The 27847-nt window shown below is 38.9% G+C and overlaps 1 protein-coding gene and 1 long non-coding RNA gene across 6 annotated transcripts in view; both read right to left on the minus strand.

Moving 5' to 3' along the window:
• LOC138137147 (myosin heavy chain, clone 203-like) overlaps positions 1-27847 on the minus strand; it is a 305955-nt gene that overhangs the window by 98409 nt on the left and 179699 nt on the right. For 4 of the 5 annotated variants that reach the window (XM_069056456.1, XM_069056459.1, XM_069056457.1 and 1 more), the window contains one exon: positions 16934-17095. In XM_069056456.1, the coding sequence (XP_068912557.1) occupies positions 16934-17095 (162 nt within the window). Of the gene's footprint in view, positions 1-15872; positions 16116-16169; positions 16344-16392; positions 16552-16598; positions 16887-16933; positions 17096-27847 lie in introns of those variants that run through there. The other variant, XM_069056458.1, reaches the window with a different exon arrangement.
• LOC138137176 (uncharacterized) lies at positions 1865-2967 on the minus strand. Its single transcript, XR_011161613.1, has 2 exons — positions 2335-2967; positions 1865-2276 (listed from the first exon to the last, which is right to left on the minus strand). It is a non-coding gene; the product is annotated as an uncharacterized lncRNA (long non-coding RNA).

The raw sequence follows: 27847 nt of genomic DNA on the forward strand, positions 1-27847 counted from the left end.
CTCAACCAGCATCTGAGCAAATTCCGTTACAGTGCGACATTTACAAAATAGTCGAAGAAAAACATTTTGAACAATTCTTTTGATAATTTCTGTTAAAAGTGATACTTCTAACACTAAAATTAATGAAAAATAGTCAACTTTTTTTAATGAAATTGAAAAAAAAAATATTAATATGTGTTTCTAGAGTTTACGAACCTAATTTAGAGAATTGGCAACGAACTTTTTTGTTCCACTCAGTATATACCTATTGACATATTATTTTGTCTTGGAAAAATAGGGTAAAGTAAAAGCATTCCTCGATGTCCAATAAAATTTCTGTTTAAAAACATTTCGATCGTTAAAAAGCACATCGTCATATAACTTGCCTCGCGTACAAACGTGAGCCACAAGCTCGAAGCTAAATAGCGAAGCAGGAACCTATAGTTGTACATTTTTGAACAATAAAAACTTTAACTGATACAAATAAAAACCATCGTCTAAATTTAGATATCCTTGAGAGAAAAAGAATACAAACAGCATAAATTGCCCGTGATTGAATTATAGATTATTTTGATTGATATTAAATAACAAAAGGGTGAACGTACCTATCGGAGCAAAAAACTCGAACGGCCACCAACAGCTCTGACCGCTCGAAAGTGAATTTTTGTGCAAGAACAGTCACCACCGCAGCTCAGCCTTTCGAGCGATTGCGGCAAAATTAAATCGAAAATTGGAATCCATCGGGCGAAGCGAAAAAGGCCGGATCGGGTACTCACATGAGGTGCCGCCTCTGAAGAAATCGCATCCTTAAAAAATCGTTCGCCGCAGTGCTCCGGAGCTTGGTCTTGCACTTGAAACACACACAAAGTGGCGCGAGATGATCGCCGAGGAAACCGAGACGCGTCTCGAGAGGTACCGCTTTCGCAGTACAACACGATGGAATGGACCGTCTAGTACTGGAACCTCTATTTATACCCTCTGTTCAAAGCCACCAAGAAGGAGCCCTTAGAGTCGCCCCCTCGAATTTCTTCTCCACGCCGACAGAAAAGGGCAGCTCTTATCTGCAACATCATCGAGTCTGGAGCTTCGCCGAGTGTGACAACCTTCGGCTATTAGTACCCTTTGGGACCAGTTTTACGCCGAAATCGGATCGAGGCGCCGGACGAGCTGAAGAATCGCCAAAGCGGATTTGGTTTTTTTTTTTTTCGAAAATAAATTCGTTTTATTGACAAAAATTCATTCACGTGTTTGACCACTCGTTCCGCGTACGAGCAGCGGCTGATGTCCTGAAGCATTTTTTGTGAGCGTGCGACCTCCTCGGGGTGGATATCGAGAAAATCTTTGGGGAAGAGTGCAAAATTCGTGCGGATAAAAGAGTTGGGGCAGAATAATAGCGGAAGTGCCTCAGAGGAAGCTGTTATCTTTGTAGCTTCCCACTCCTACGTTACCTCGTGTATAATTAATCTTCTTTTGATTTCCCTATTTCATGAATACTTTACTTTATTTAGAACACGGACTAATTCCGAACGTACTATACCGGATATATAGTGGTAGGTTTTATCTTTCACAGATGTGTTCACGCTCACAAATAAAAATAGTTTTATCACGATACGTTGTCCGGTTTTGACAAAACAATAATTTTTCGGATCGTTGTGCTTTCATTCAAAATCCTGCCCGCCGAAAATAAGACGCTGTAGGGATATCCATAGATAAAATAATAAAGATAAATAGAATGCAAAGTCTCTTGATTTTTTTTTGAGCAGCAAATGTGGCGTCATCTGTTGAGTTGTGGACGGTACAATATTCCATAGCCTACTGGATGTTTTCCATTATTACTTTATTTTTATTATTAAATAATTTAAAAAAGATAACAAAAAAAAACAGGTTAATTTTAATATTTTTTATTTTCAACATCTTATACATTTCTACAGCGTAGGAAGTGCAAAAAATTCTCTTAATTTTGAATAAGCTCTCCTAGATTGTTTGTAAAACGCCAATGCTAAGATTTTATTTTCTGTAGTGTATTTGCGCGCTTTTAGTTTAACGTCTCTTTTTTTCGATTGTACCAAACAAAAATGTATTGCATCATCCCCCAAAACTTTACCTTTTAACTTCATTTCAAATTTTGAGAATAATTTCACACGGCATTTGATTTTTTCAACAGAAAACTGGTTACTTTCTTTTGAAGTTTATATTTGGTTACCGGATATCTCGTAAGGAATTGTAAGAAGTCAATTCGGGAATTCTTTTTTCGTAATTTCCATGAATAATAATCCTTGTTGGATCATCCTCATTTTCTAAAAAGTTTGAAGGTGATTATTATAGAATTTTGATTCTAAATAGTTTTCACTTTACCCATTGGAATTTGTAAGCTAGGTATTGCCGTATTTTTCACTCTATTGTTCGTGTCGTAATCGAAAAGTCTGAAATGTGGATGCTCAAACCGTATATCCATTGTAAACTTTCATTTGATCGATTTCGAAGAGATAAACATTGCCCATTCTTCGTAACCATTCCCGAAACCGCGCAGGATATTTTAAAGGATTGTGAAAATATGTGGCGGGTGCTAGCACTTTTGAACACTACATAGCTTCATAGTATTACAGTTTTAGCCACAAACACGAATTGTCGTATTTAAATTTTTAGAAAAGACGTGATAACAGTACTTCGTGACATGAAAGTAAATGAAATGAATTGAGACAACTTTGATTTCAAAAGTTTAAATCTTCCTTCCAAATTTGCGCCATCTCTTGGCTTGTGGACGGTGCGATAAACCATTACCATGGATTCTGTTGCAGAAAATTGATAGGCCTCTTTTCATTCTATTTGTCTTTATTTTCTCTATGGGGATATCTATGGCCCCTACAACTAAGTTATGGTACCGACATCTGGCTGGCCCAGAATATGGTTGGTAACGCTGAAGTCACTATATGTCATCAATAAAGCTGGCTATGATTTACATTTCATTAATTGTTCTGTCACTTCATACTGTCATTGCGTTGTAAAATCATTATTGTAAAATGTAAAACCACTCATTGTAAATAAAAATGCCCAGTTGTTTCATTACTAGTTGTAAAAATACACATGAGAAGGGATTTAGCTTATACAGAATCCCGAAAATTCCTGAGCGTCGTGGTAAGTGGTTAGAAGTCTTAGAACTAATAAGACCATATAAGAACCTTACAGAAACAAACAACAACTATTAAGGCAAGTACTTGTTATGGTAGTGTATCTATGAATAAAAAGAATTGGTTTATTTACATACAGCATATTTGTAGGGGCCATAATAATACAGTGTGGAATAAAATGATTTACATCTAGTTGCCGAACTATTAGTTCTGTCAATAAATGTCATCAATCGAATTGACAATTGTTACAATTTACTAAATTGAATTAACAAACGTTGGTGGCCACTTTCAACACTAGCTGTGACTTGCTTTAGTTAGCTCCTTTTTAATTTCAATCTCAACTTTGCATTCATATCATCCCTTCGCAATAAATCACATTTGGAATTTTGGAATATTTGGCGGTTAGGCTTTCTTTTTTTTGTAGAGCGGCATTTCGTATTTTTACATGGGTAATGCAAAGGTAACTAGATGTAAATCATTTTATTCCACACTGTAGTATATTATACGCCAAGGTGAAGAAGTTCATGATTATAGTCAGAGCGCCAAGATTAGAGCCCGAGGCGTGCCGAAGGTTCTAAGGCGCGAAGACTATAAGGGACTTCTTCACCGTGGTTTATATACTATTTTTTTCACTACTGGATACGTTAAAACCCTTTCTGATAATAATTATTAATCAAATTATTTTGTCTGATGCGACGATCCGAGTTCTCATTTTTCAACGGTTGCTATGAAAATCGTCTACGTTAACCAATGAAATCAACGAAAATCTTTCGTTGCTAAGTGACGGCTGTTCATTGTTGACCTTGGTTAATAATTAAAATTATTATTAACCAAGGGAGAGAAATTCTACTTCTGGGGTCGCTTCGAGAGTCAATAATGACGCCTTCTGAGACTAGTAGTGAAAAATAGTATATTATACACCAAGGTAGAGAAGACATTTTTTTAAGCCGAGGTAGTTTATCGCGAGAGTGGATTGTAAGATAAAGATATCAAATGCAAATTTCACAAGTGAAATAAGGAAGACAATAGTTTTGGGGATTTTTTAATGAAATGATGGCATTACTACAATGTCAAAAATATGTTAGGTTAGGTCGCCCATTATTAATCAAAAATTTTTAACTGAAATACCACTAATAAAACCCAAACAAGTTACCAAATTTTTAATCATTTAAAAATACAATATCAAATATATATTTTAAACTATCAGACACAAAAATAGGTATACCTATGTCCATAGGTTCCAGTTACAAATGAGGGAAAACTTCAGGTTTCAATCGCTGAAAATCTTCAGCCCAAAAGAAATCATCTTTACTAAAATGTTTCTGCAAATTAAAATAATATTATTATAATATTATTTTTACATATAACACAAAAATTAATAAATATTTAGAGCTGTCCGTTGCTATGAGAAATCTTTGGTGTTTAGAAAAAATTTCGATTTTACCACTTGTAATTTCAGCAACGGGAATAGTACCGCAATCTCTTTTTAAAAATTTAAAAATTCTGGATTTAGATAACACATTGGTAGTTGAAATTCAAAAAGGTATATTATTATACTCATGTCACATCGTGAGGAAGTTCCTTAACATTGACACAGAACATAATACACAACAAAGTCAAAATGCGGAGGCAAGACGCCGGTAATTATGTTGATAAGCACTGCACTATTACTTGATAATAATATCCGTAATAGTGTATGTACTCCGGCAAAATTGCCGTGCCGCCGGGTGGAGGTGGGATAGTGTACCTACTATAGCCACATACCTATATCACCTAACATAAGAAAAACTAAATCTTTACTTTATTATGTAGATACTTACACAGCAGATTTGTAGTTCCCGGTTAGAGCACGAACTCACAGACAGTCTCAAATTTTATCGCCACTGTTCCCTCCGTACTCTGTTTTTGACTCCTAATATTAAATTGCTTGTTACTGTATATAAGTATATGTAACGGGTGTCTTACCGTTTGGAACATAAAACAATTTAAATCCATTTTTTCTAGAACTTGAACAGCCGCTAACACAACACTTGTTACTGACCATGTTAAAGTATTAAAATTAACGCAAGTAACTGAACCAAGTTAAAAGATGTAACGAGAACAAAGAAATAAATGACAATACTTAAACACAAACGAAAACTGTAACGAAATAATAAGTTAGATGAATCGTGAACGAGGATTATTAAATATGCAGCAGAATAATGACACTAGTTTTTGTCAAATTACGTCAAATCATTTTTAGATTGTGTTTTTTTTATCCCCAGTTTGAGTAGATTGTGCGACAAGGACAGACATAAAAAATCACTGATGGCGGTACCTCTACCATGGCCAACTGTATCGATATACACTAGACGTGTATACATGGCCGTTTCATTTTGCAATTTCTCCATAAGAGAAAAATTCCGATGAAACAATTGAAATTTCCCGTAAAGTAGCGACGCCATACGACTATAATTTTAACCAATCTTCAATCTACGAGTACGTTAACTTGTCAAATTTATATTCTTGGTTAGGTAATGGTTAGTTGTCGTATGTTATTTGTCTGTTAATTTGCTTGTCACTCGAAATTAATAAATTAAAATGAACACAACGAAACTAAACACGACAATCATCAACTGAACAATAAATGTTATAATTGACAATGAGCACAGAAAGGTAAGAAAATACTTCCAAAATCTGACGTTTGTGACGTTCAATTTGACAATTTTAAATTAAAAAAATTATTATGAAAGGATCCAACAGATGTCGCTACTTTACGGTAGTTCCATGACCAACTTCATTAAACTATGTTATGGCCATCCCAAATGTCGAAAAAAAGTAAACCAAATGACAAGTCGATGATGGACAAGGCCGTCTGAATCAAAAAGCTACGCTTGTCAATCAAAAAACTCTGAAAATGCTCATTAAATGCATTATTTGTGGCAATTCTGAAAAACCTTTATTTCAATTTCCCAGCGACAGTGGAGTTAGAGCTAAATGGTTTGAGGTTCTTCGGGAAATTCATTAACATAGTTTAATGAAGTTGGTCATGTGATCGAGATGAAGTGGCGATATCTAGTGAAATTTAGAATAACCACACATTTAAAAAGTTAAATATCAGGTTATGTTATATGCCATTTCATTGCCAAAAACTGTCAGTTTATACTTTTATGACGACGAAAACGTATAAGCTGACAGTTTTTGACAATGAAATGGCATATAACATAACCTGATATTTAACTTTTTAAATGTGTGGTTATTCTAAATTTCACTAGATATCGCCACTTCATCTCCATCATCGACTTGTCATTTGGTTTACTTTTTTTCGACATTTGGGATGGCCATAACATAGTTTAATGAAGTTGGTCATGACTATCCATGACATACTTCATACGAAGCCCATTTTAATGGAATTGGAATGGCCATAACATAGTTTAATGAAGTTGGTCATGACTATCCACATAGACAAAATAAGAACATATAGAACGCAAACTCCCTATACATTTTTTGGGCACAAAGCGTTTACCGCAATCTCTTATCCTGGTGAGGGTGCAAAATCACAGCCTACTGGATGAGTTTACCTTTCCTTTGATTTTTTTTTATCATCGCAAATTTTCACAACAAATTAAAACGCCAGCAATAGTTTCGATATTTTATTTTCAACCGTTTTTGATACAGTTCTGCTTCATTTTTATAAATATTATTCCTAAATGTTACCGTTCTCGTATCCTACCACTTAAAATTAAATTTTACACCTTAATGTAAATGTGGTTAAATGAATTATTTTACCAATAATTTCATCTTCAATTTTATTTTTAAGTGAACGAAAAATTAACATTAGGTACTGTTACGATTTAAATCGCCGCGCGATTGTAAATCTTCGCGATTTTTCTAGAATGTTCTAGAATTCATCGCGACGGAAACGTACTCGGACTTCCGCCGAAAAATCTGCGCACAGAGGGGGTGGAAGCTATAAATCGGGGGAACCAGAGACAGAACGGGGATTTTTCACGACCTTTTGCCGGTGGTGTTGTCAGTGCCTGGGGAGAGTCAAGGGGACAGTGATCGAGTGAATTTGCAGGGCCGACGAGACGACGTAGTGGAGTTCACGAGGGCCGTTGGAGACGATTCGTCTAAGTACCACCGCCCACATCGCCAAGCGGATCACGGACTTCACTACGGAAGGTTCCAGACCGAACGCTTTTGCGGATCAGGATCTCGTCGAGTTCTGTCAGTCCAGGTCGTCCCCGGACTCACCGGAAGGTGCCGGATCTACCCACCAGCAAGTCCGGAGCAGTGGTGACACCCCAATTTTTACAGGCCGTAGCTTCTCAAAGATTTCGGTTGTATTTTGTCACTCCGTCGAACTAATTGAGCGTTTGTATTTAACTATAGTCAAATTTCCATTGTCACTCATTATTTCGACGGGTGAAAAGTTCTATCAAATTCCTTTAATTTGTATATCGCGTTTAGGATTTATAATTTGTTCCACTGTTAAAGTTGCAGTTTTGTCATAAGGCGCGTCATTTCATTAATCGTACTAACTTAAGAAAAAATTTCCTTATCAAGTCCGTCGGGTTTTTATATTCACGAACGATTATCAATCCGTGAGTGACCTCGCCAGGAATTGTGTATCGCGCTCACCGAACGTTTTTTTTTGCGCGTGGTTCTTCACCGGTCCGTACCGGAGAAAAACATCTCAACTTCAATTTTTTTTTTTGGAGCGAAGGAAGACTTGGAGGACCTCCCCGCTTATGCGGGCGGCGTAGCCGAATAGCGACGTTACGTAGGACCAGTCGGCCTTCCTCCTTCGCTAAAGAAGGGATTTTTTTACTGTTTCGCCGGTACTCGTTCGTTGAATATCTGGGACCCGGAGGACCCTCCGAGGAGTTAGGTTATTCAATTTTGTACACGCCATAAAGGGCTAGTCAGGCTTCGTTGTTTTCTTTTTCATTTATATCATTATTTTCATTGTTGACATCTGAATAAACGATTAGTTGGAAGATTGTGTATCATTTCCCGTACTCCGGGCTGTTCTCACCAATTTCTCAGCTTCGGTCGGCGTTTCTCGTGGTTCGCATTGTAAACCGAGTCGAAGCCACGACTTGTTCGTTATACCCCTGAACATTCCGGATTTGTAACCGGTAACAGGGTTGCCCAGTTTCGGGAGCGTAATTTATAACGTAACAGTACTTATGTTTGAATTACCGTTAAAATTTTGCTTTTAATATTATGTTACTGAATATAATTTTGAAAATATACTACTTATCATGGAAAATGCAACACCCAGAAATAGTGAATATTTTTTGATGAAACTTGGTACAGTAATTAGGTGTTAACTAAAGATAAAATGATGAAAGTTTCAGTAACATTGGTCCATATGTTAAAAAGTTCTCTCAGTAATGGGTTGGACCGCCTCGAGATCCTCTACACTTGCGGACGCGCCGAGGCATACTTCTAATCAGATGGTTAATCTCGTCTTGGGGAACCGAATCCCAGGCAACTTGAATTTCATGTCTGAGTGCAGCCAAAGTCAACGGAGGGTTGTGCAAATTCGTCAGTCTTCGACCCATCAAATCCCACACGTGCTCGATTGGGGATAGATCAGGAGATCTCGGAGACCATGGAAATAAATCCACCTGAGAGTCATCTAGGAAGTCTCTACTAACGTTGGCAATATGCGGCCGCGCGTTATCTTGTTGAAATAGAGCATTATTTACTCTTCGAAAGTAAGGTACCACAACAGGCCGCAAAACCTCCTGGACATAGCGAATTGCTGTCAGGTTTCCCTGTATAAAGACTAGACGAGACCTGCTTCCAAAACAAATTGCTCCCCAGACCATTACACCAACAGTTCTTGCTACGGGCCTTTCAATAGAAAAAGCAAAATTGCGTCTTTCGCAACACAACACTAAATGTGGACGGTAGGATCGTATCCCAAATGATCTTATTCGCCTATAAATCGATGACATTGCAATTGGCCTTTCTACTGCGCGGTACCAAGCATTTGCTACCTCTCGAGTTGTCGAAAATCGATCTCTAAGGGCCAAAAATCTAAGATGGCGATCTTGTCGATCTGTAGTCCTCCTTCTTGGTCCAGTACCCCTTACTCGCTGATGTCTTCCTTCTTCAAACCAGGCATGACAACACCGTAACACAGTAGCCACATTTCGTCACACACGATGAGCGATTGCCCTATAGGAAAGACCTGCATCTCGCATTCCAATAATGCGGCCTCTTTCAAATTGAGTTACGTGCTGATAATGGGCTCGTCTTCGTACTGGAGGCATAGTATAGCATTAACACACTTTAAATGCTGCGATATACTGAAGTTATTGATGATAACTGATCCTCAACAATAAAAAGAAATGCATGTTCCTGTTGCGTTACACTTGGTTCACTAAGACGGGAACTGGACTGCTGAACTGAACTGCCGGGTGTGATGCTGGGGTGGAATTTGATTCCTCCTGGTGCCTCACAGAGCGGTAGTCGGGGGTTTGGGTCGCCATCTATCGGTGATTGCTGATGCTGGTGGAAGTTCCATTGGGATCGTCTAAGGCTCGTAGGCAGTAGCTGGTGATGCCATCTTCAGGCGATCGTTGGGAAATCTGCCGATAGATCTATTGGTGGTTGCAGTGACTGGCTTCCAACAGGTCGCTACATCACCCCCCTCCCAGCGGGATGGTCGCGGAAGCGAACAGGGCGTTGGATGTTGCGTCCAGATCGCGTTTGTTGGGTGTTGGTGTCTGTTGTGTTTGTTGCTGTGTTTGGTGGAGTGATGGTGGGTTGTGGTGGGTCTTCATTGACGACGTATGCGGGTTTGAGACGATCTGTCGAGACGGAGGTCGGACGACCGTTGAGGAGCAGGCGGAAAGTTCTGTGATCACGGCGGAGAACTTTGTAGGGTCCGTCGTACGCCGGTTGAAGAGGAGGAAGCCTTTAGTTGACGGTGGAGTCGCTCAACTAGTCCGTTGGCCGCTGGGTGATATGCGGTGGTACGGAACTGGGTAGTACCACATATCTTGTTGAGGCAGCGAAAGAGTTCGGATTCGAATTGGCGGCCCTGGTCGTTGGTGAGGCGAAGAGGCGTACCGAACCTGGAGATCCAGCCTGCTACAAATGTTTGTGCGACGGAAGCAGCGTCGATGTTGGTCAAGGGGAATGCTTCGGGCCACCTGGTGAAGCGGTCGATGCACGTCAGCAGATAGCGGTACCCGTTGGAAGGAGGTAGGGGGCCTACTATGTCGACGTGCACGTGCTCGAAGCGGTGATTGGGGGGTGCGAAGCGTCCGATAGGAGGCGAATTGTGACGCCAAATCTTAGTTCGCTGGCATTGGGTGCATGTGCGGGTCCACTGGCGACAATCTCTCTTGATGTTGGGCCATACAAAACGATCTGTAACAAGCTTTGTAGTGGCACGAATGCCTGGATGAGAGAGATTATGCAACGAGTTGAAGACGGGACGTCGGAGGGTTGGTGTGACAAAGGGACGTGGTTCACCGGTTGTTGTGTCACAATAGAGTGTCAGGTTGGTACCAGGGATAGTGATCTTTTCCAGACGGAGGCCTGTGTTGGCGTCTGGGCGAAGAAGTTCCTGCAGTTCGGCGTCGTTTTCTTGGGCCATGCTGAGGGCGCGGAAGTCGCCGGCTGAGGAGATGCTCCCAATGCGTGACAGGGTGTCGGCGGGGATGTTCTCGGGGCCTGGGACGTATCTGACATCTGTGGTAAATTGGCTGATGAAGTCGAGATGGCGAAACTGACGCGGTGTACACTTCTCGGGTTTCTGTGCGAACGCGAACGTCAGTGGTTTGTGATCGGTGAGTATGAAGAATGTTTGGCCTTCCAGCATGTGACGAAAGTATTTGATCGCGGCGTACACGGCGTAGAGCTCGCGGTCGTAGGCACTGTACTTAGTCTGTGCTGGAGTTAGTTTCCTGGAGAAGAAGGCAAGCGGTTGCCAATCGTTGTTGACTCGCTGTTGGAGGCAGGCGCCGATACTGAAGTCGGAGGCGTCTGTAGAGAGGGCGAGGTCAACTCCAATGACGGGGTGTGCCAGGAGCGTGGCGGTGGAGAGACTTTGTTTGCAGTCTGTAAATGCTTGTGCCATCTCTGGGGTCCAGTTGATCGTTGCTTTGCTTTTCGTTTTTGGAGTGAGAACGGCGTGAAGAGGAGCTTGGAGACTAGCTGCTTTCGGGATAAAGTTCCGATAAAAGTTTATTAGTCCCAAGAATTGCCGTAACTGTTTCGCTGTTTCCAGTCGCGGGAAGTTTGTGATCGCGTCGGTTTTTTCGGGCGTCGGTCGGATGCCACTCGCGGAAACGATGTGTCCAAGAAATCGGATTTCGCGTTGGCCGAACACGCACTTGTTACAGTTTATGAGGATGTTGAAGCTTGCGAGTCTTTCACACACAGTACGGAGGTGTTTTAGGTGCTCTTCCTCGTTTTTGGATGCGACGAGGATGTCGTCTATGTACACATAGCAAAATTCCAGGCCGCGTAGAACGGTGTGCATGAAGCGCTGGAACGTTTGTGCAGCGTTGCGGAGGCCGAAGGACATATACATGAATTCGTACAGTCCGAACGGTGTCGTGATTGCTGTTTTCGGGATGTCTTCGGGTGCGATTGGGATCTGGTTGAAAGCGCGCACCAGATCAATCGTCGAGAAGATGGTGCAGCCAGCAAGGTTTTGAGAAAAGTCTTGAATGCGCGGCACGGGATACTGGTCGGGTATGGTGCGTGCGTTGAGGGTGCGGTAGTCGCCGCAGGGTCGCCAAGAGGAGTCTTTTTTGGGTGCTAGGTGTAGCGGTGAAGACCATGGGCTTGCTGAGGGGCGGATGATGCCGTCATTGAGTAGTGCCTGAAATTCTGTCTTGGCTATCTGCAGTTTGTGTGGGTCCATTCGTCGAGTCTTACAAGAGATAGGAGGTCATGGCGTGGTGCGAATGTGATGCACGGTGTCATGTTTGAGGATGGTTCTGGTTTGCTGTGGGTTGGTTAGTTGCGGAAATTCTTTGAGCAGGCGGAGATATATTGAATCAGTGACCGCAAGGAGACGTGGAGGATTGGTCGCGGTTATGGTAGAGACGGTACGGACGCTGAGGGACGTCTGGGTATCGATTAACCGTTTGTTGCGGGGGTCGATCACTAGGTTGAAGTGGCTCAGGAAGTCCATTCCGATGATTGCGTGTGTGACCGCGGCTACAATGAATTTCCAGGTAAATTGTCGTCGTACACCTAAGTTGAGATCCATGGCTCGAAAACCAAAAGTTGTAATGGTGGAGCCGTTTGCGGCGTGTAGATGGAACTCGGTTGCGGCGGGACGGTAGCGTAGCTTGTTGACGGGGTAAACAGATATTTCGGCACCGGTGTCCACCAGGAATCGCTCTTTTGTGGCGACGTCGACTACGAAAAGGCGGCGTTGCTGGGGTACCGGACCAATTGCCGCCGTGAGTGGTCCAGTACTTAGTTTTCCGTTTGGTAGGAACAAGGCTGGGTGCATTTGGTCGCTTTCCCCTTGAAGCGGTTGTGGTACCAGCAGATTGTGTTTTCTGGTTTGTCTTGTTGTGCTGCTGGTCGTGCTGGTGATTGGTTACGGCGCTGCTGGCGGTTGCATGCTTTGCGGAGCTCGGCTACTTCTTTACGTAGTTGCGCGAGTTCTTTGCTAAGGTCGGTTGATGTTGCTGCTATTTGAGTGGCGTCAATGTGTGGCGCAGTGGGCAACATCTCGTGGACCTTGTCTGCGAGTTCAGCGAGCTTGTCCAGGGTGGAGTCCGTCTGTGTGGTCAAGATCACCTGAGTTTGGTGCGGCAGGCGATTTGTCCACAGGGATCGCAGAAGGTTCTCTGGTACTGTCGCTAGGCTTCGGAGGTGCCGTAAAAATTCAGAGGGCTTGCGGTCCCCTAGGTCTTCTCGTTGAAGAAGTTGTTGAATGCGTTGCTCTTCAGAGCTCGACAGGCGGGATATTAAGGCTGTCTTGAGTGCTTCGTACTTGTCGCTCCTAGGTGGTGTTTGCAGAATGTCGCGGACGACTTGTGCGTTCCGGAAGTCAAGGTTGGAGACCACGTAGTGGAACTTGGTGGTGTCGGCCGTGACGTTAGCTAGTGCTAGTTGGCTTTCAAGATGCGAGAACCAGAGTGCGGGCTCGTTACTCCAAAATGGTGGGACTCGAACTGTGACGCGGTCTACCTCAGGGTTGCGGAGCGCAGGGGCCTCAGTCTGCACGGAAGCTGTGGATTCGCCGTTGTTGGGCATGGTGCGCAGTCCAGGAGTCAAAAGTTGGTAATCACCACACAACACTCGGGAATGGTAACTACGTTGGCAGACTGGACTGACACTACTGGGGGCACTTGGGAGCCACTGAGCACTTCTGGGGGTACTTGGGTACACTGAGCACTTCTGGGGGTACTTGGGTACACTGAGCACTTCTGGGGGTACTTGGGTACACTGAGCACTTCTGGGGGTACTTGGGTACACTGAGCACTTCTGGGGGTACTTGGGTACACTAGGGAGCACTGAGCACTGGGGTACACTGACTCACAACTGAAGCACTGGAAGACACTACTGAATCACTACTGGAGCACTGTTTCTCGGGGTCACCACTGTTGCGTTACACTTGGTTCACTAAGACGGGAACTGGACTGCTGAACTGAACTGCCGGGTGTGATGCTGGGGTGGAATTTGATTCCTCCTGGTGCCTCACAGAGCGGTAGTCGGTAAGGTCACTAAATCAACACACTACGTGTTAAGGTAGCGCCATTAGTGATTTTATATATCTATCCTTGTCGCACAATAAACTCAATCTGGGGATAAACAATACAGAGCCACGTTTGAAAATGTATAGTGTCACTAAAGACTGTTGTCATTTTGCCAACCTAATTTCTCTGAAACTGATGTCTTCCTCGTCGCACTTACGACATTTGCATTTATTATCTTTGTTCCACAATAAACTCACGCCAGGAATGTAATGGCGCTACCTTAACACGTAGTGTGTTGATTTAGTGACCTTAGTAGTCGGGGGTTTGGGTCGCCATCTATCGGTGATTGCTGATGCTGGTGGAAGTTCCATTGGGATCGTCTAAGGCTCGTAGGCAGTAGCTGGTGATGCCATCTTCAGGCGATCGTTGGGAAATCTGCCGATAGATCTATTGGTGGTTGCGGATGTATTGTTGGTTGCAGTGACTGGCTTCCAACAGGTCGCTACATTCCGATAAGAATAATCCAAAAGATATGGGTATTTTCTTCAGGTATTTCTTTCAAATTATCATCATTTTATCTTTAGTGAACACCTAATTACTGTACCAAGTTTCATCAAAAAATATTCACTATTTCTAGGTGTTGCATTTTCCATGATAAGTAGTACGGTGCGATCAATTAAAAAATAAATCGAGTCGGCGTGTTACCTATGGCAACCCATGCTATAGCATAGGCTCCAAAGCAAACACGATTTATTTTTTAAATGATCGCTCGGTATATTATGAATCTTATTAACATTTTTTACAAACTCTAAAAAACTCACTTGCCACTTTCTGCTAAATTTTAGTATACATACATCCAAAAATCCATCCAATGTTTTCATTCATTTTTTTTTTTTATGAAAGAAAGTGCTGTTTTTTTAATCAAATTTTTTTTCTAAAGTAGGTACATATTGCGTAAGTGTAGGACTGCTTCCTGCCAAAATTTTGTGTGCCCCGGATTTTTCTAAACTCCACAAGCAAGAGGTTTCTCGCAACGTGGGCGAAATGTCCCTCCCTCCAGATTATTATCAAAAAGTTTGTCAAAAAAGTTATTGTTTTTGCAGTTCCCAAGTCTTCATCATTTAGGTTTGTTCTACCTGCTAGTTAAAATATATTATTAGATTATTAACAACAATTGTTATTAGAAATTACCACAGTTAACTAATAGCGTGATAGTTGAATTAATAATGATTATGACGACTCAAAACTTGAGTTGCATAGGACATCTTTTGGATCTTATCTGCATGTCCGTAATTTTGTGGAGGGCTCTTAATTCGCCCCACGTTGAATCATAAAGATAAACCTTCACTATGTGGTCCAATTTCACACTTAAAATTTCTTGGTTTACTTCCCAAACCAAATCTTTTGTTATCCTATAATTTCTAATTCCTTTAATAAGATATGGTGTATCAAATAATGGTGTAATCTCTTGGTCTTGAAGTATTATTTTTCTTTCAATTTGTTGACTGTTTTCTATATACATTTTGCTTGATTCTCTCAACAACAAATTTAGCAATCTTAGCAGCGGTACTACATTATTTGTGAACGTGACACAGCCTCATTTTGAATTACAAGATAGTGACATAAAGATTGACACTACTTTGATTGATTTTTAGATTATTGAGATTACTTTGAGTTTAAATTTTTGACTTTTTAAAACATTTGCGCCCTCTTGCGGTGTGGTGAGGGTGCGCTAAACGATTTTCCAAAAATTTATTAGGGACTTTTCATTCTATAGTATTTTATTTTCTCTATGACTATCCATAACATACTTCATACGAAGCGCATTTTAATGGAATTGGAATGGCCATAACATAGTTTAATGAAGTTGGTCATGGTAGTTCATGGCACTGACCTCTATAGAGGTCAGTGGTTCATGGTTTGCTTTCTAGGAACACTTTTATTTTGAAATTGAAACGGCCATGTATACACGTCTAGTGTATATCGATACAGTTGGCCATGCCTCTACACGTAGTGTGTTGATCTAGTTACCTTAGGGATATCGTGTTAGTAGCGCCATCTTACGGGTGGTAGTATTACAAATAGATCACGATTATAAAGAACGTAAAGGTCTCTTTTAATAATAAAATGTGTACAAAATTGTTGTTAAACAAAATAAAAATAACGATATATTAAAAGTACGATATAGAATTAAGAATTCAGGGAAAAGAATCCAACCACGAATCAACGGAGTATAAGTTTCTTTTGTCAAAAAGAGATGTGGAACTTGTTGATGCCAGTGTATTAGTTTTTTCTAACACAGGACTTGCATCTTGTGTTCCTGAACCACCCTTCCCTGAAATATCAACGCCACAATTGTAAACAGAAATATTTTTTTTTTATAATTTACCATTTCTAGACTTCAAATCCAAACTCTTGGCCCTTTTCCTAGATGGGTTTTTGGACAATCTTTTACATGCTTGACTACTCTGTCTACTTTTATTTACTACAGTGCCCAAAGTGACATTTTCTTGTGATGAAGTTGGTACTGTAGAATTTAAGGAAGCCTTGCCACTATTCCTACCTGAATATACATAGTGAGACAATAATCCTCCACATCTTTATGCTTATACCTCTCTTGCTGGAAATACCACATGAACTCCTAGATTTTCTTTTCACTGTTCTTTGCTTTGCACTCAGTGATTTATTTAATCTTTCTGGTAATGGTGTAAATGTTGCAGCTGCTAACTTTAAATCAACATACTCCAACCTATCACTAAACACTTCTCTATCTAATTAAAAAAAAAGTAGTGAAAATAAAACAGTGTGTATATTTTACCATCGATTTGTAAACGCTGTGACCTCCTTGGTTCTGATTTACCCAAACTCTTCTCTGGAGGTTTAGTATTTTCTTGATCATCTGTATTTAGTTCTACTTCTGTACTGGAACATTGATTATCACTTTTTCCATTAGAAACTACTTTTTTCTTTGCTTTTACACATCTTTTTTTTAATTTTTTCAATTCTGAACTATTATTAACTTCATGAATCTGTGTTTGTGAAGGTGTGTCATCGATACCAAGAGAACCATTATGTTTTTGAATATTATCACTTTTCAATACTTCATCTAATAAAAAAATATGTAGTTAAAATAAAACAGTGTGTACATTTTACCCTTGATTTGTAAGCGCTGTGACCTCCTAGTTTCCAATTTATCCAAACTAAATATTTTCTCTGGAATTTCAGTATTTTCTTCATAATCTATATTTACTTCCACTTGTGTATTGGAATGTTGACTCTTCTTTTTTATTTTATCACAAAACACATCTTTTTTATCTAAAAAAAGATATTAGTACTAATAGTTAAATTAAAACACTGTGTACATTTTACCCTTTATTTGTAAATACTGTGACCTCCTCAGTTCTGATTTATCCAAACCAAATCTCACCTCTAGAGTTTCAATATTTGCTTCATCATCTATATTTAATTCTGCTTGTGTACTGGAATATTGGTTATCCTTTTTTCCTCTAAAAACTACTTTCTTCTTTGCTTTTACACCTCTTTTTTTTAATTTCTTCAATTCTGAACCATTATTATCTTTATGAACCTGTGTTTGTGAAGGTTTGTTACCAATATGCCTTCTAAGATTTTCACTTTTAAATAAACTGTAGCTTTTTATTAAAACAATTTTAACCATTGCTATGTTATTTTTGTACCATTTACCATGAACACCTGAAAAAATTGTTAACAGTAAGAAGTCAGCATTTCTGCATGTTATACCATCAATTAAAGTCTCTGAATACTTTTCAATTCTATTCAGCATTCCTAGCATAAAAATAAAAGATTCTTTTGGAGTTAGATCTGTATCTTCCACTTGTTCAAAAGTCATATCTTCATAAACACGGTCTTCATTGTTGTTACCTGGATCAACCTGTGTGTTTTCGAAGTCATGATCTCTTTGATTATTTAATCTACCACCAGTTTGATTATTTGCTTGATCTGGACGATTTGCCAGGTCCAGTAAAAACTCACTTGAAGATACATCATTTGGGTTGTCTTCATTATTTGGGTGAAGAGCTATGACATCAAAGTGATGATTATTTAATCGAGAACCAGTTTGAGAAGTTCCTTGATCCAGTGAAAATTCACTTAAATCCGAACTGTCGCGAAGTGTTACAATACGACTGTGGCGATTTAATTGGGGAGACAGACTATCGTTCGATTTGCTCCAATCGTTCATTTTCTCGTTTCAAATAATTTGTCAACTGCTCACGATATTTTAAAACTGAACGTGTAAGTTTCGGCAAAATGTTTAGATTGTGCTCCAGAAAAAAATGTGATAAAAAAAATAGTTTTAATTTGTAAATAACGCGCAATAAAATTAATCTCACTTTATAACCTATATTACTGTTTGGCGCTTAAACCTTAACCGTGCCTTAAACCATCAACCGCCAACCTGTTAATTCGTTATAGTTACCAATAGTTACCAACTTACCAAGTACCAACTACCAACGTGACAAAACAAAAAGTATAAAGATTTTGACGCTTTTTAAAGTTTTTATTAGATAAAATAAACACACACGTGTAATTTGTATGTACATCAGTGCTTTTATATACATAAAATTACATTTAATTTACAGTAATATACAAGACTTAAAACTAAATGTCCACAGGTCGAGATCAAAACTTTTAAAAGCACTCCGCTACGCGTCGTGTTTTGTGTTTTAAAGGCTTCCTTATAAACAATATTGTACAATGAAGGACATGGAATCCTGGGCAGTCTGTTATTGTCGTTTCAAAAAGTGACAATGTAAATGCACTTTTACCGTCATTATGATTGATATTTTCAAAAAAACTGTCAAATTAACTTAAGCTTGGTTATGAGTAGCTAAGGTATGGTTTAGAAATGTTGACAATGAATGACACATCTGCCCAGTTTTCCGTGTCCCCAATAGTAAAACAATACTCGTAAAAAAATAAAATAAATACAAATTCCAATATTAATAAGATAACCTATCCCACCTCCACCCGGCGGCACGGCAATTTTGCCGGAGTACATACACTATTACGGATAATACTATCAAGTAATAGTGCAGTGCTTATCAACATAATTACCGGCGTCTCGCCTCCGCATTTTGACTTTTTTGTGTTTTATGTTCTGTGTCAATGTTAGGTAAGGAATTTCCTCACGATGTGACATGAGTATAATAATATACCTTTTTGAATTTCAACCACCAATGTGTTCTCTAAGTCCAAAATTTTTAAATTTTTAAAAAGAGATTGGGGTACTGTTCCTGTTGCTGAAATTATAAATGGTAAAATCGAAATTTTTTCTAAACACCAAAGATTTCTCATAGCAACGGAGAGTTCTAAATATTTATTAATTTTTGTATTATATGTCTGTGTTATATTGTGTGAATTTGGAACAGCTATATCTAAAAGATATGCTTGCTTTTGTTGTTTATTTAAAATAATAATGTCTGGTCTGTTATGCTGAATGTGAATGTCAGTTCCCCCACCACTTGACCTCGATATCCCCACCACTTGGCCTTGGAATTTCCCCCCACCACTTGACCTCGATATCCCCACCACTTGACCTCGATATCCCCACCACTTGGCCTTGATAAATTCCCCCGTTCCTGATAAAAATCTGTATAAATGTATATTCGTATGGTACGATTGGTTAAGTGTATTTGATAGGTAGTGATGGCTGGTAAAATGTGGTACCGAATGACGTGTAAAGGTTATGTGGTGTTGACGCAAAGGTTGTATTCGAAATTGGAGACAGAAAAGCTGTTTCTGACTAAAGATGTCATGTGTGAAGTGTGTTTCAAGGAAGATCTGCGCTGTAATGGTTTAAGAGGATCATCGGAGGAGAATGCAGAAAAATTTAATGGGTTTTGCATCGATATGGTGTGTGACGAGAATGAGTTACATGATTTATTGGAGAAATATGGACGAGAGTGTCGGAAATGTAATAAAATATTCTTTACGTTTGTTGAAATTAAACCGGAGGATACATATTTAAAGGAGTTTTTGTTTTTATAACTATTGTTGTAATCTATGAATAAATGAAAATTATTCTAAAGATGGTTTGTTTTAATGTATTATATTATGTATATAGGATGAATGTTTGTGGGAAAAGTGTCAGTTGATGGTGTTCGATTCACTCAACATAATGAAAGTATATAATATGTCCAATAGAAAAAAAAGATGTTAAACGTAAGGGTGTTGTCTTGAAGAAAGGAAGTGCTATAGTTAATAAATTGATTGATAAACTTCCGATAGAATTACATCTACCAGGATATAATTTTTGTGGTCCAGGTACAAAGTTGACAAAACGACTTGCTCGAGGTGATAGTGGTGTAAATTTGTTAGATTCGGCTTGTAAAGTTCATGATATAGCCTACTCCGAAACAACAGATTTAAATAAAAGACACGAAGCAGATAAAGTTTTAATTGAGAAAGCAAGAGAACGTCTCAAAGCAAAAGATTCTAGTTTTGGTGAAAAAGCAGCGGCAGCAACAGTGTTGGGTATAATGAAGGCTAAAGTAAAATTAGGAATGGGTTCACGGAAAAGAAGTAAAAGAAGCAAAAAAAGTAAAAGAGGTCGTATATTGGTTGCACCAAAAAGTGGTGGATTTTTACCATTTCTTCTTCCCCTGCTTGGGGCGTTTGGAGCGTTGGGTGGAGGTGCAGCAGGAATCGCGACTGCTGTAAATAAGGCAAAATCCGATAAACAACTGTTGGAAGAAACTCAAAGACATAACAAAGCAATGGAGACCATTTCATCGATTACGAAAGGAAAAGGAATGCGTAAGAAAAGAAAAAAGCGTAGACAAGGAAAAGGACTATATGTTGGACCATATCAATGGTATCAAAAAAACTACCGATAAAATTACCACATCATGCATTGACTAATGTGGAATTATTACGGTATGTAAAAATATTAAATATACCAAATTTTAGAGGAATATTTATGCGTAACGGTTTACCAAAACGTATAAAATCCAAAGAAACCGGTATTATAAACTTGGATGATAAGAATGGACCTGGAACACATTGGACAGCATATATAAAATTAAAAAGTGAAATTTTATATTTTGATAGTATGGGAAACTTACTTCCTCCGAGAGAGGTAATACATTATTTTCAGAGTGATAAAAAACAGAACCGCATAAAATATAATTATGATAGATTTCAAAATTATGATACAAATAACTGTGGACATTTATGTTTAAAATTTTTATATACTCATGCAGTATAAATAATATAATCATTTGAAGTTAAAGTGGTGAGAAAAAATGTTCTTCGTATTAACAGGTCGTTCGTCTATTTTATCGTCTGATTTTAATCCTCCAATTAATGCAAGTAATAAAAAGTGCACTTTGGGTTTAACGAACTTTGAAGTTTATAATTCAATACCTAATATTCAAGATGGATGTAATAAATTTTATTTTGGATATAAACAGTTCACAATACCAACAGGATGTTATCAACTACAAGATATAAATAAATATTTACAAGATGCTACAGGGAAATTGTTTCCAAAAAGTTTCCTGGACATTAAGGCAAATAATAATACTTTACATTGTCACATTAAAGCAACAGAAGATGTAGATTTTACGAAACCAAATACGATTGCACCTATATTGGGATTTGGGAAGAAACTGTTAAGAAAGAATCAATCACATGATTCGGATGAGATAGCAGATATAATGAAAATAAATTCTATATGTGTAGAATGTAACATAACTGTTAGTAGTTTTCAAAATGGGAAACCAGCACATATAATTCATCAATTTTTTCCTAATGTACCTCCAGGTTTTAAAATTGCTGGATATAAGGTACAAACTCATGAATCTTATACATCTAGGTTTAATAATAATGATGAAATAAGAATTAATTTACCTGAAGATTTGGCTACATTACCTAGTGAAAGTTATATTTATTGTGAAGGTCTACTCGTAAAAGATGAGCCTGCTCAACCCCCCGCAACAACCACTAAATTTGTGAATAATGGAATATTAGATTTATTTAGTGAAATTCGTTTAGAAGTTAACGGACGCACAATAGATACAAATATAAAACCAGGATTAACAAGTACCATGAAGGGGATAGTATCATTTAATGCGAGTGAAAGTTTAAAATATCAAAACGCCGGATGGTTTCCTACGAGTGATAGTAAGATTGTCGAAAATGGAAAATTTAGTGCTTGTATTCCTTTAAAGATGATATTTGGATTTGCTGAAGATTATAAAAAAGTGATGGTTCAAACCGCTCAAGAACTAGTATTGATTCGAAGCAATAGTGATGTTGATGCTTTAATATCTACTTCTGATGAAAAAGCAAAAGTCATCATAAACAAAATAGCATGGAGAGTACCACATATAATACCTGGTTTAAGACAAGAAGCTGCGATGGCAGATTTGATTAAAAAAGGAAAAGACATACAGGTTGCGCATCGTACATGGGAATTGCATAGTTTTCCAGCATTACAAGATATAAGTAAACATTCGTATACGATTAAAACAGCAACCAAATTAGAATCTCCAAGATATGTTATTCTGGGATTTCAAACAAATAGAGCAGGTCAATTTAAGAAAAATAATAGTCAATTTGATAAGTGTCACTTTAACAATATCAGAATTTACTTAAATAATGAAAGATTTCGAACAAGTTATTATTTTGGAGAAAAAACAGAAACAGATATAACTCCCGAAGAGTTTAAAAACAAATATCCTTTAATTATTGTTGATTGCTCAAGACAAAAATTAGGTTTTCAAACGCAAGCAGTAACAGTACGAGTAGAATTTGATACTGGTACTCCAATGCCTGCCAACACTATGACACATGTTTTGTTGATTAATGATCGAATTTTTACATATAATCCGGCAACAAAAGCAGTAAGACAGATGTAAAACCAAAATACTTGTGTAGGTTAAGCGAATAATGTGTAAATGAAATAAATAATTCGAGAGAAGAATCTGCAGAGCAGTCTGATCAAGATGCTTGAAGAAGAACGTTGGGTGACCTGTCCTAAGAATGAAGGACACCGTTTAAAACTGAAACATTTGAATAGACATTTATGGCGGTGTAGAGGAGAGGAAACTAATCAAAATTTATCATATAATCATCATGATTATAATGAATTTTGTGATTCATCACATTCCTCAAATGATCATTTGCCACAACAATCAACACCACAACCACCACCACCCCAACAATCATCAACACCACAACAATCATCAGAGCTATCACATTCGGGAAATGGAACCCTAACTGGATCAAGCAGAAGAATTTTTTTTAAATATAATATTAATGTAATAAAACAATGTATGTAATAATTAATGTTTTCTTATGTATAGAATAAAAGTATTATAAAAAATTAAGAATGTTTCATTTGAACATAATTAATAATAAAATTTAATGTCGTAAAGAGTAGAAAAGGCAGAGGAGGAAATTATAAGAATATAAAGACATAAAGCTGGATAATTTAAAAACATTTGTTACCAAACCAATATTCAGTGTAGTGTGTCCATCTAGAGTACGACTTGTGATAGAGTGCGAAAAAAAGTTGTATTATGGATCAAAGAAATATGGTACTAATAGATATTCAAGGATTTAAAATTACCAATAATAAATTTATACCGAAAGAATTGGCAATTTTAAAAAATAATAAAATGGCTCATTACGTTTTTGCTCCTCCATTCCCATCTACATTACTACCAGATGATGTTCAATATCAAATAAAGTGGTTATCAAAAAATCATCATTGTATAAAATGGGATACTGGATTTGTACCGCATTGGAAATTTCAACAAATCTTAAAGAAAGTAATAAGCGATGGTGATTCAGTCCATGTCAAGGGTAAAGAAAAAGCAAAATTTATCGAAAAGTGTATTAAGATGCCGGTAATAGAATTACCAGAAACTCCTCGATTAGAATCATCCAAACCGATGTGTTTATTTCATATAAGCGAGAATTGTTACTGCAGCATGCAAATTGTTACAATGTTATATAATAAATTGAAACAATAATATAAAAAATGTTTGTTATTTTCATTTTTCAATTATTCAATTATCACCAGGTGCCCAATTCTTGAATCGATGGAATTAATTCTCATTGGAAAAATAGGCAAATTTTCTCATGAGAAATGCAAAAGTGTATTCTGGACTTATGTCAGACGGATTGTTCCACTAATAATCCGGAGAATTATTTCACCTAGTGTTTATCATGGGAAAATAATTTTCTCGCGAGAAATTCGACTGTCAAATGTGACACTTTTGTTAATACATAATTGTTTGTAAAAGAAAAAAATGGAAGAATTCATTGCAATGCAAATAATGGTTGCCCAAGCACAAAGACTTTATCCGAAATTAGACCCGTTTAATCCAAATTGTCAACATATTGCATTTTTAAATTCTCATGTAAAATCATTTTTCAAACAGTTCAAGAATACAGATATGAGACATTTTAAATTCCACTGGGAATTCATTTATGGGAAAATATTCTCAAACGAATATTTTCCAGTGATTTCAAGAATTGGGCCCCAGTACGGGCGTAGCGGGTGTAGTTGTAATACAACGGTAAGGATGATTATGCAACCAACACAACAACTGACCGTTCCACTTCACTTGACCTATATTTGATTTTTCCCCCACCACATTCATTCCGCATTCCGCAAGGTAAAACATACTACTACTTTACTTTATTTTGCCCTACGGGCTTTAAAGGATTCCTATACTTTACAGTTCTAAATAAACTTACAATTCCAAAATCATTCTTTTTTCTTTTTTAAATTAACCTACATTTTCTTTTATTCCCCACCCCTCTCCTTCTCTATCCTTTCCCTCCTCTTCCATACCTCTTTCATCCATCCTATCTCTCTTCCGTCTTCGTTCAGTATTTCTCCCCGTTCCTTTTCCTCCCTTTCTCTCATTTCACCGCATCCTCTCCACATGTGCTCGATCGTCTCTCTCTCCTCACGGCACATCCTGCACATTCTTTCCTCCTCCTCCATCCAGTACTTGTTTTCTCTCTCTTCGTTCCCACCTCTAAATCTCGCCATCATTTTCCTTTCTTTCGTGCTCTCTCTCCCCAGATACACCGGAACATCCTCTGTCACGCACCTTTCATACTCCCTGTTGTACCTCGCTTCTCTGATTCTCTCCCTTCTCTCTTGCTTGTCCGTATCTCTGTCCCTCTCGCTCAGCTCCGCACACATCCATCTTCCTTCCGCTCTCATTCTTTCCACTTCCTCGCTGGCATACCCGTTCCTCCTACAGTACTTCTCTCTCTCCTTCTCATCCGCGTTCTTTTTCTTTTCTCTATAGCACTCAGTCAGTATCCTGCATTCTTCCCTTCCGCCCATTCTGTCCTCGAACTGTGCCGCTCTCTTTCCCGCTTTTACTCTCAGCTTGCTCCTCTTGCACTCTTCCCTCACTATGTACCCTGGTGTTTCTCTGTCCACTCCTAGCACCCATCTCAAATATTTCTCTTGCACCCTCTCCACCTCCTCCCGTTCCTTCCATCCCCATATCTCTGCTCCGTACATCAGCACGCTCTCCACCATGCTCTCGAACATCATCATTCTCCTCCCGAACTCGCCTCCCCACATTCTCTCTCCTATTCCCCACACACATCCAACTACCTTGTTCGCCTTCCTCACTACCTCTCTCACTTGCGCCCTGACTGTGGCTCTCTCGTTGAAGGTGTAGCCCAGGTACTTAAACTCGCTCACTCTTTCTATCTTGCTTTCTTCCCACTTCCACTCGCTCTCCTCATTCTTCCTCTTTCTCTTGCTGAACACCATCATTTTCGTCTTCTCTACATTCACTTCCAGCTTTTTCTTTCTCACATACTTTTCCAGGTTCCTCATCATTTCTTTCATCTCTCTCTCACTCTTTGCCACAATCACCATGTCGTCCGCAAACGCCAGGCTCCATACTTTCTCCCTACCCACTACAACCCCCCCCGCCTGCGCTTTCTTCAACATTTCGTCCACATCCGCTACGTATATCGTGAACAGCAGGGGACTGCGCGGGCAGCCCTGTCTCACTCCCTTTGTTGTCTCAAACCATTCGCCCTCTTTCTCTCCCACCTTCACCTTGTTCCTCGTTCTCGCATATATCTCCTCGACCTTCCGCACCAGCCATTCACTTATTCCTCTTTCTCTCATACATTCAAACATTTTCACTCTGTCAACCTTGTCGAACGCCGCCTTGAAGTCTATGAACAATGCGTACATCCTCCCCCCTTTCTTCCTCAATTCGTTCCTTGCTAAATGGTCCAGGATGTACACATTGTCCACAGTACCCCTTCCCTTTCTGAACCCTGCCTGACTATCCGGCAACACTCCCTTTTCCTCGATTTCCCTCTTCATCCTTTCGCTCAAAACAGACGCATACAACTTATACCCCGTGTTCAGGAGAGTTATTCCTCGGTAGTTTTCCGCTCTATTTTTCTCGCCTTTTTTAAAAATTGGGCAGATTACGCCTTCTCTCCAGTCCTCCGGGAATCCCTCTCCTCTCCATACCCCATTCATCAGTTCCACCATTCTCTCTCCATTCTTTCAGTCCCATACATCCACGCTTCATTTTGCACCCCGTCCCATCCCGGTGCCTTTCTCTTTTTCAAGTATCTTATGTGTCTTCCCACCTCCTCCGCTGTGATTTCTGTTTCCTCCATCACGGTCTGCTTCTCTTTCCTTTGTGTTCCCACCTTTCCTTCTTCTTTCCTCCCTTCCAGCAGTCTCATGAAGTACTCTTCCCATTCTTGTATTGTTATTTTCTCGCTCACAGGTTCCTTTTTCTTCCTCTCTCTGTTTATGTATTTCCACACCTCCCTCTCTGTTCTTATTTCTTTTATCTCTTTCTCCTCCCTTTCCCTCTTCTGCTTCTTCTTCTCTCTACATCTCTCTCTGTATCTTCTTTTCGCTTCTAGGAATCTGCTTCTGTCAATTTCGTTCCTCCTCCATCCTCTCATCGCCTTTACCACTTCCCTCTTTGCTTGCTCACATTCTCTGTCCCACCATCCATTTTTCTTTCCTGCCCCTTTCGCTCCCCTTACTATCACCTCCTTTTTCTTCATCGCTTTCTCGATCACTTCCTTTAGCTCTGTCACCATCTTCTCTATTTCCTGCTCCTTGAATGTTGCTTCCTCCAGTCTCCTCCTGTACTCTCTCACTCCATGTTCACTCCACACTTTTACTATCACCTTCTTCTCCTCCTCTCTCATTTCTCCCTTTTCCTTTTCTTCTTGGTTCGTTCCCTCTATGGTAATTTCTAGAGGGAGATGGTCGGAGTCCACTCTTTCTCCCACTTTGAACTCTTTCACTCTCTCCCATGCTGCCTCATTTACTATTGCGTAGTCTATGACTGTTTCCCCCCTGCTGCCTACGTATGTCACTTCCCCTTCCTCATCCCCTGCAAGGTAAAACATTTTTTTTCTACAACTGTCAAAAAAACGTGACATTTATGCATCGTTATCAAGTCGCAAAGTATGTCATTTTTGATAGTGAAAAAATATTTGTCAAAAAGTTTCCTTGGATGCTAAAATAGTTATATTTTAGCACCCAAGGAAACTTTTTGACGAATATTTTAGCATCCAAGGAAAATTTTACAAAAATTAAAAAATTAAAAAATTTTAAAATGCTGTTGTAGAAAAAATAGTGTTTGTATTTCGTGCGCAAGATGATTGTTTTGTTGGCGCATTCGAATGAGTTTGAAGTCTCGACCTGACGGTCTCGACCAAAAACTCATTCTCATGCCCCAACAAAAAACAATCACTTTGCGCACTTAATACAAAAATAACTATTTTATTATTTTAAAAAAATAATATAAAAAATGTTTTTTTTTGGGGAAAAAAAATTGTTTTTTTTGCTCTTTTTGCTTTTTTTCGCAAAAAAAAAACACAAAAAAAAACACTTTTTTATATAATTTTTTTAAAATAATAAAAAAATTTACCTTGACCTATAGAATGATTGTGGTGGAGAAAATCAAATAAACTGCTCGACAATTGAAATGTAAGAAAATGTTTAAACATGTAAAACAAAACTTTACTTAACCTGACCTGACCCGACCTGAC

This window comes from Tenebrio molitor, chromosome 8 (assembly GCF_963966145.1).
Source record: "Tenebrio molitor chromosome 8, icTenMoli1.1, whole genome shotgun sequence".
NCBI classification, from domain to species: domain Eukaryota; kingdom Metazoa; phylum Arthropoda; class Insecta; order Coleoptera; family Tenebrionidae; genus Tenebrio; species Tenebrio molitor.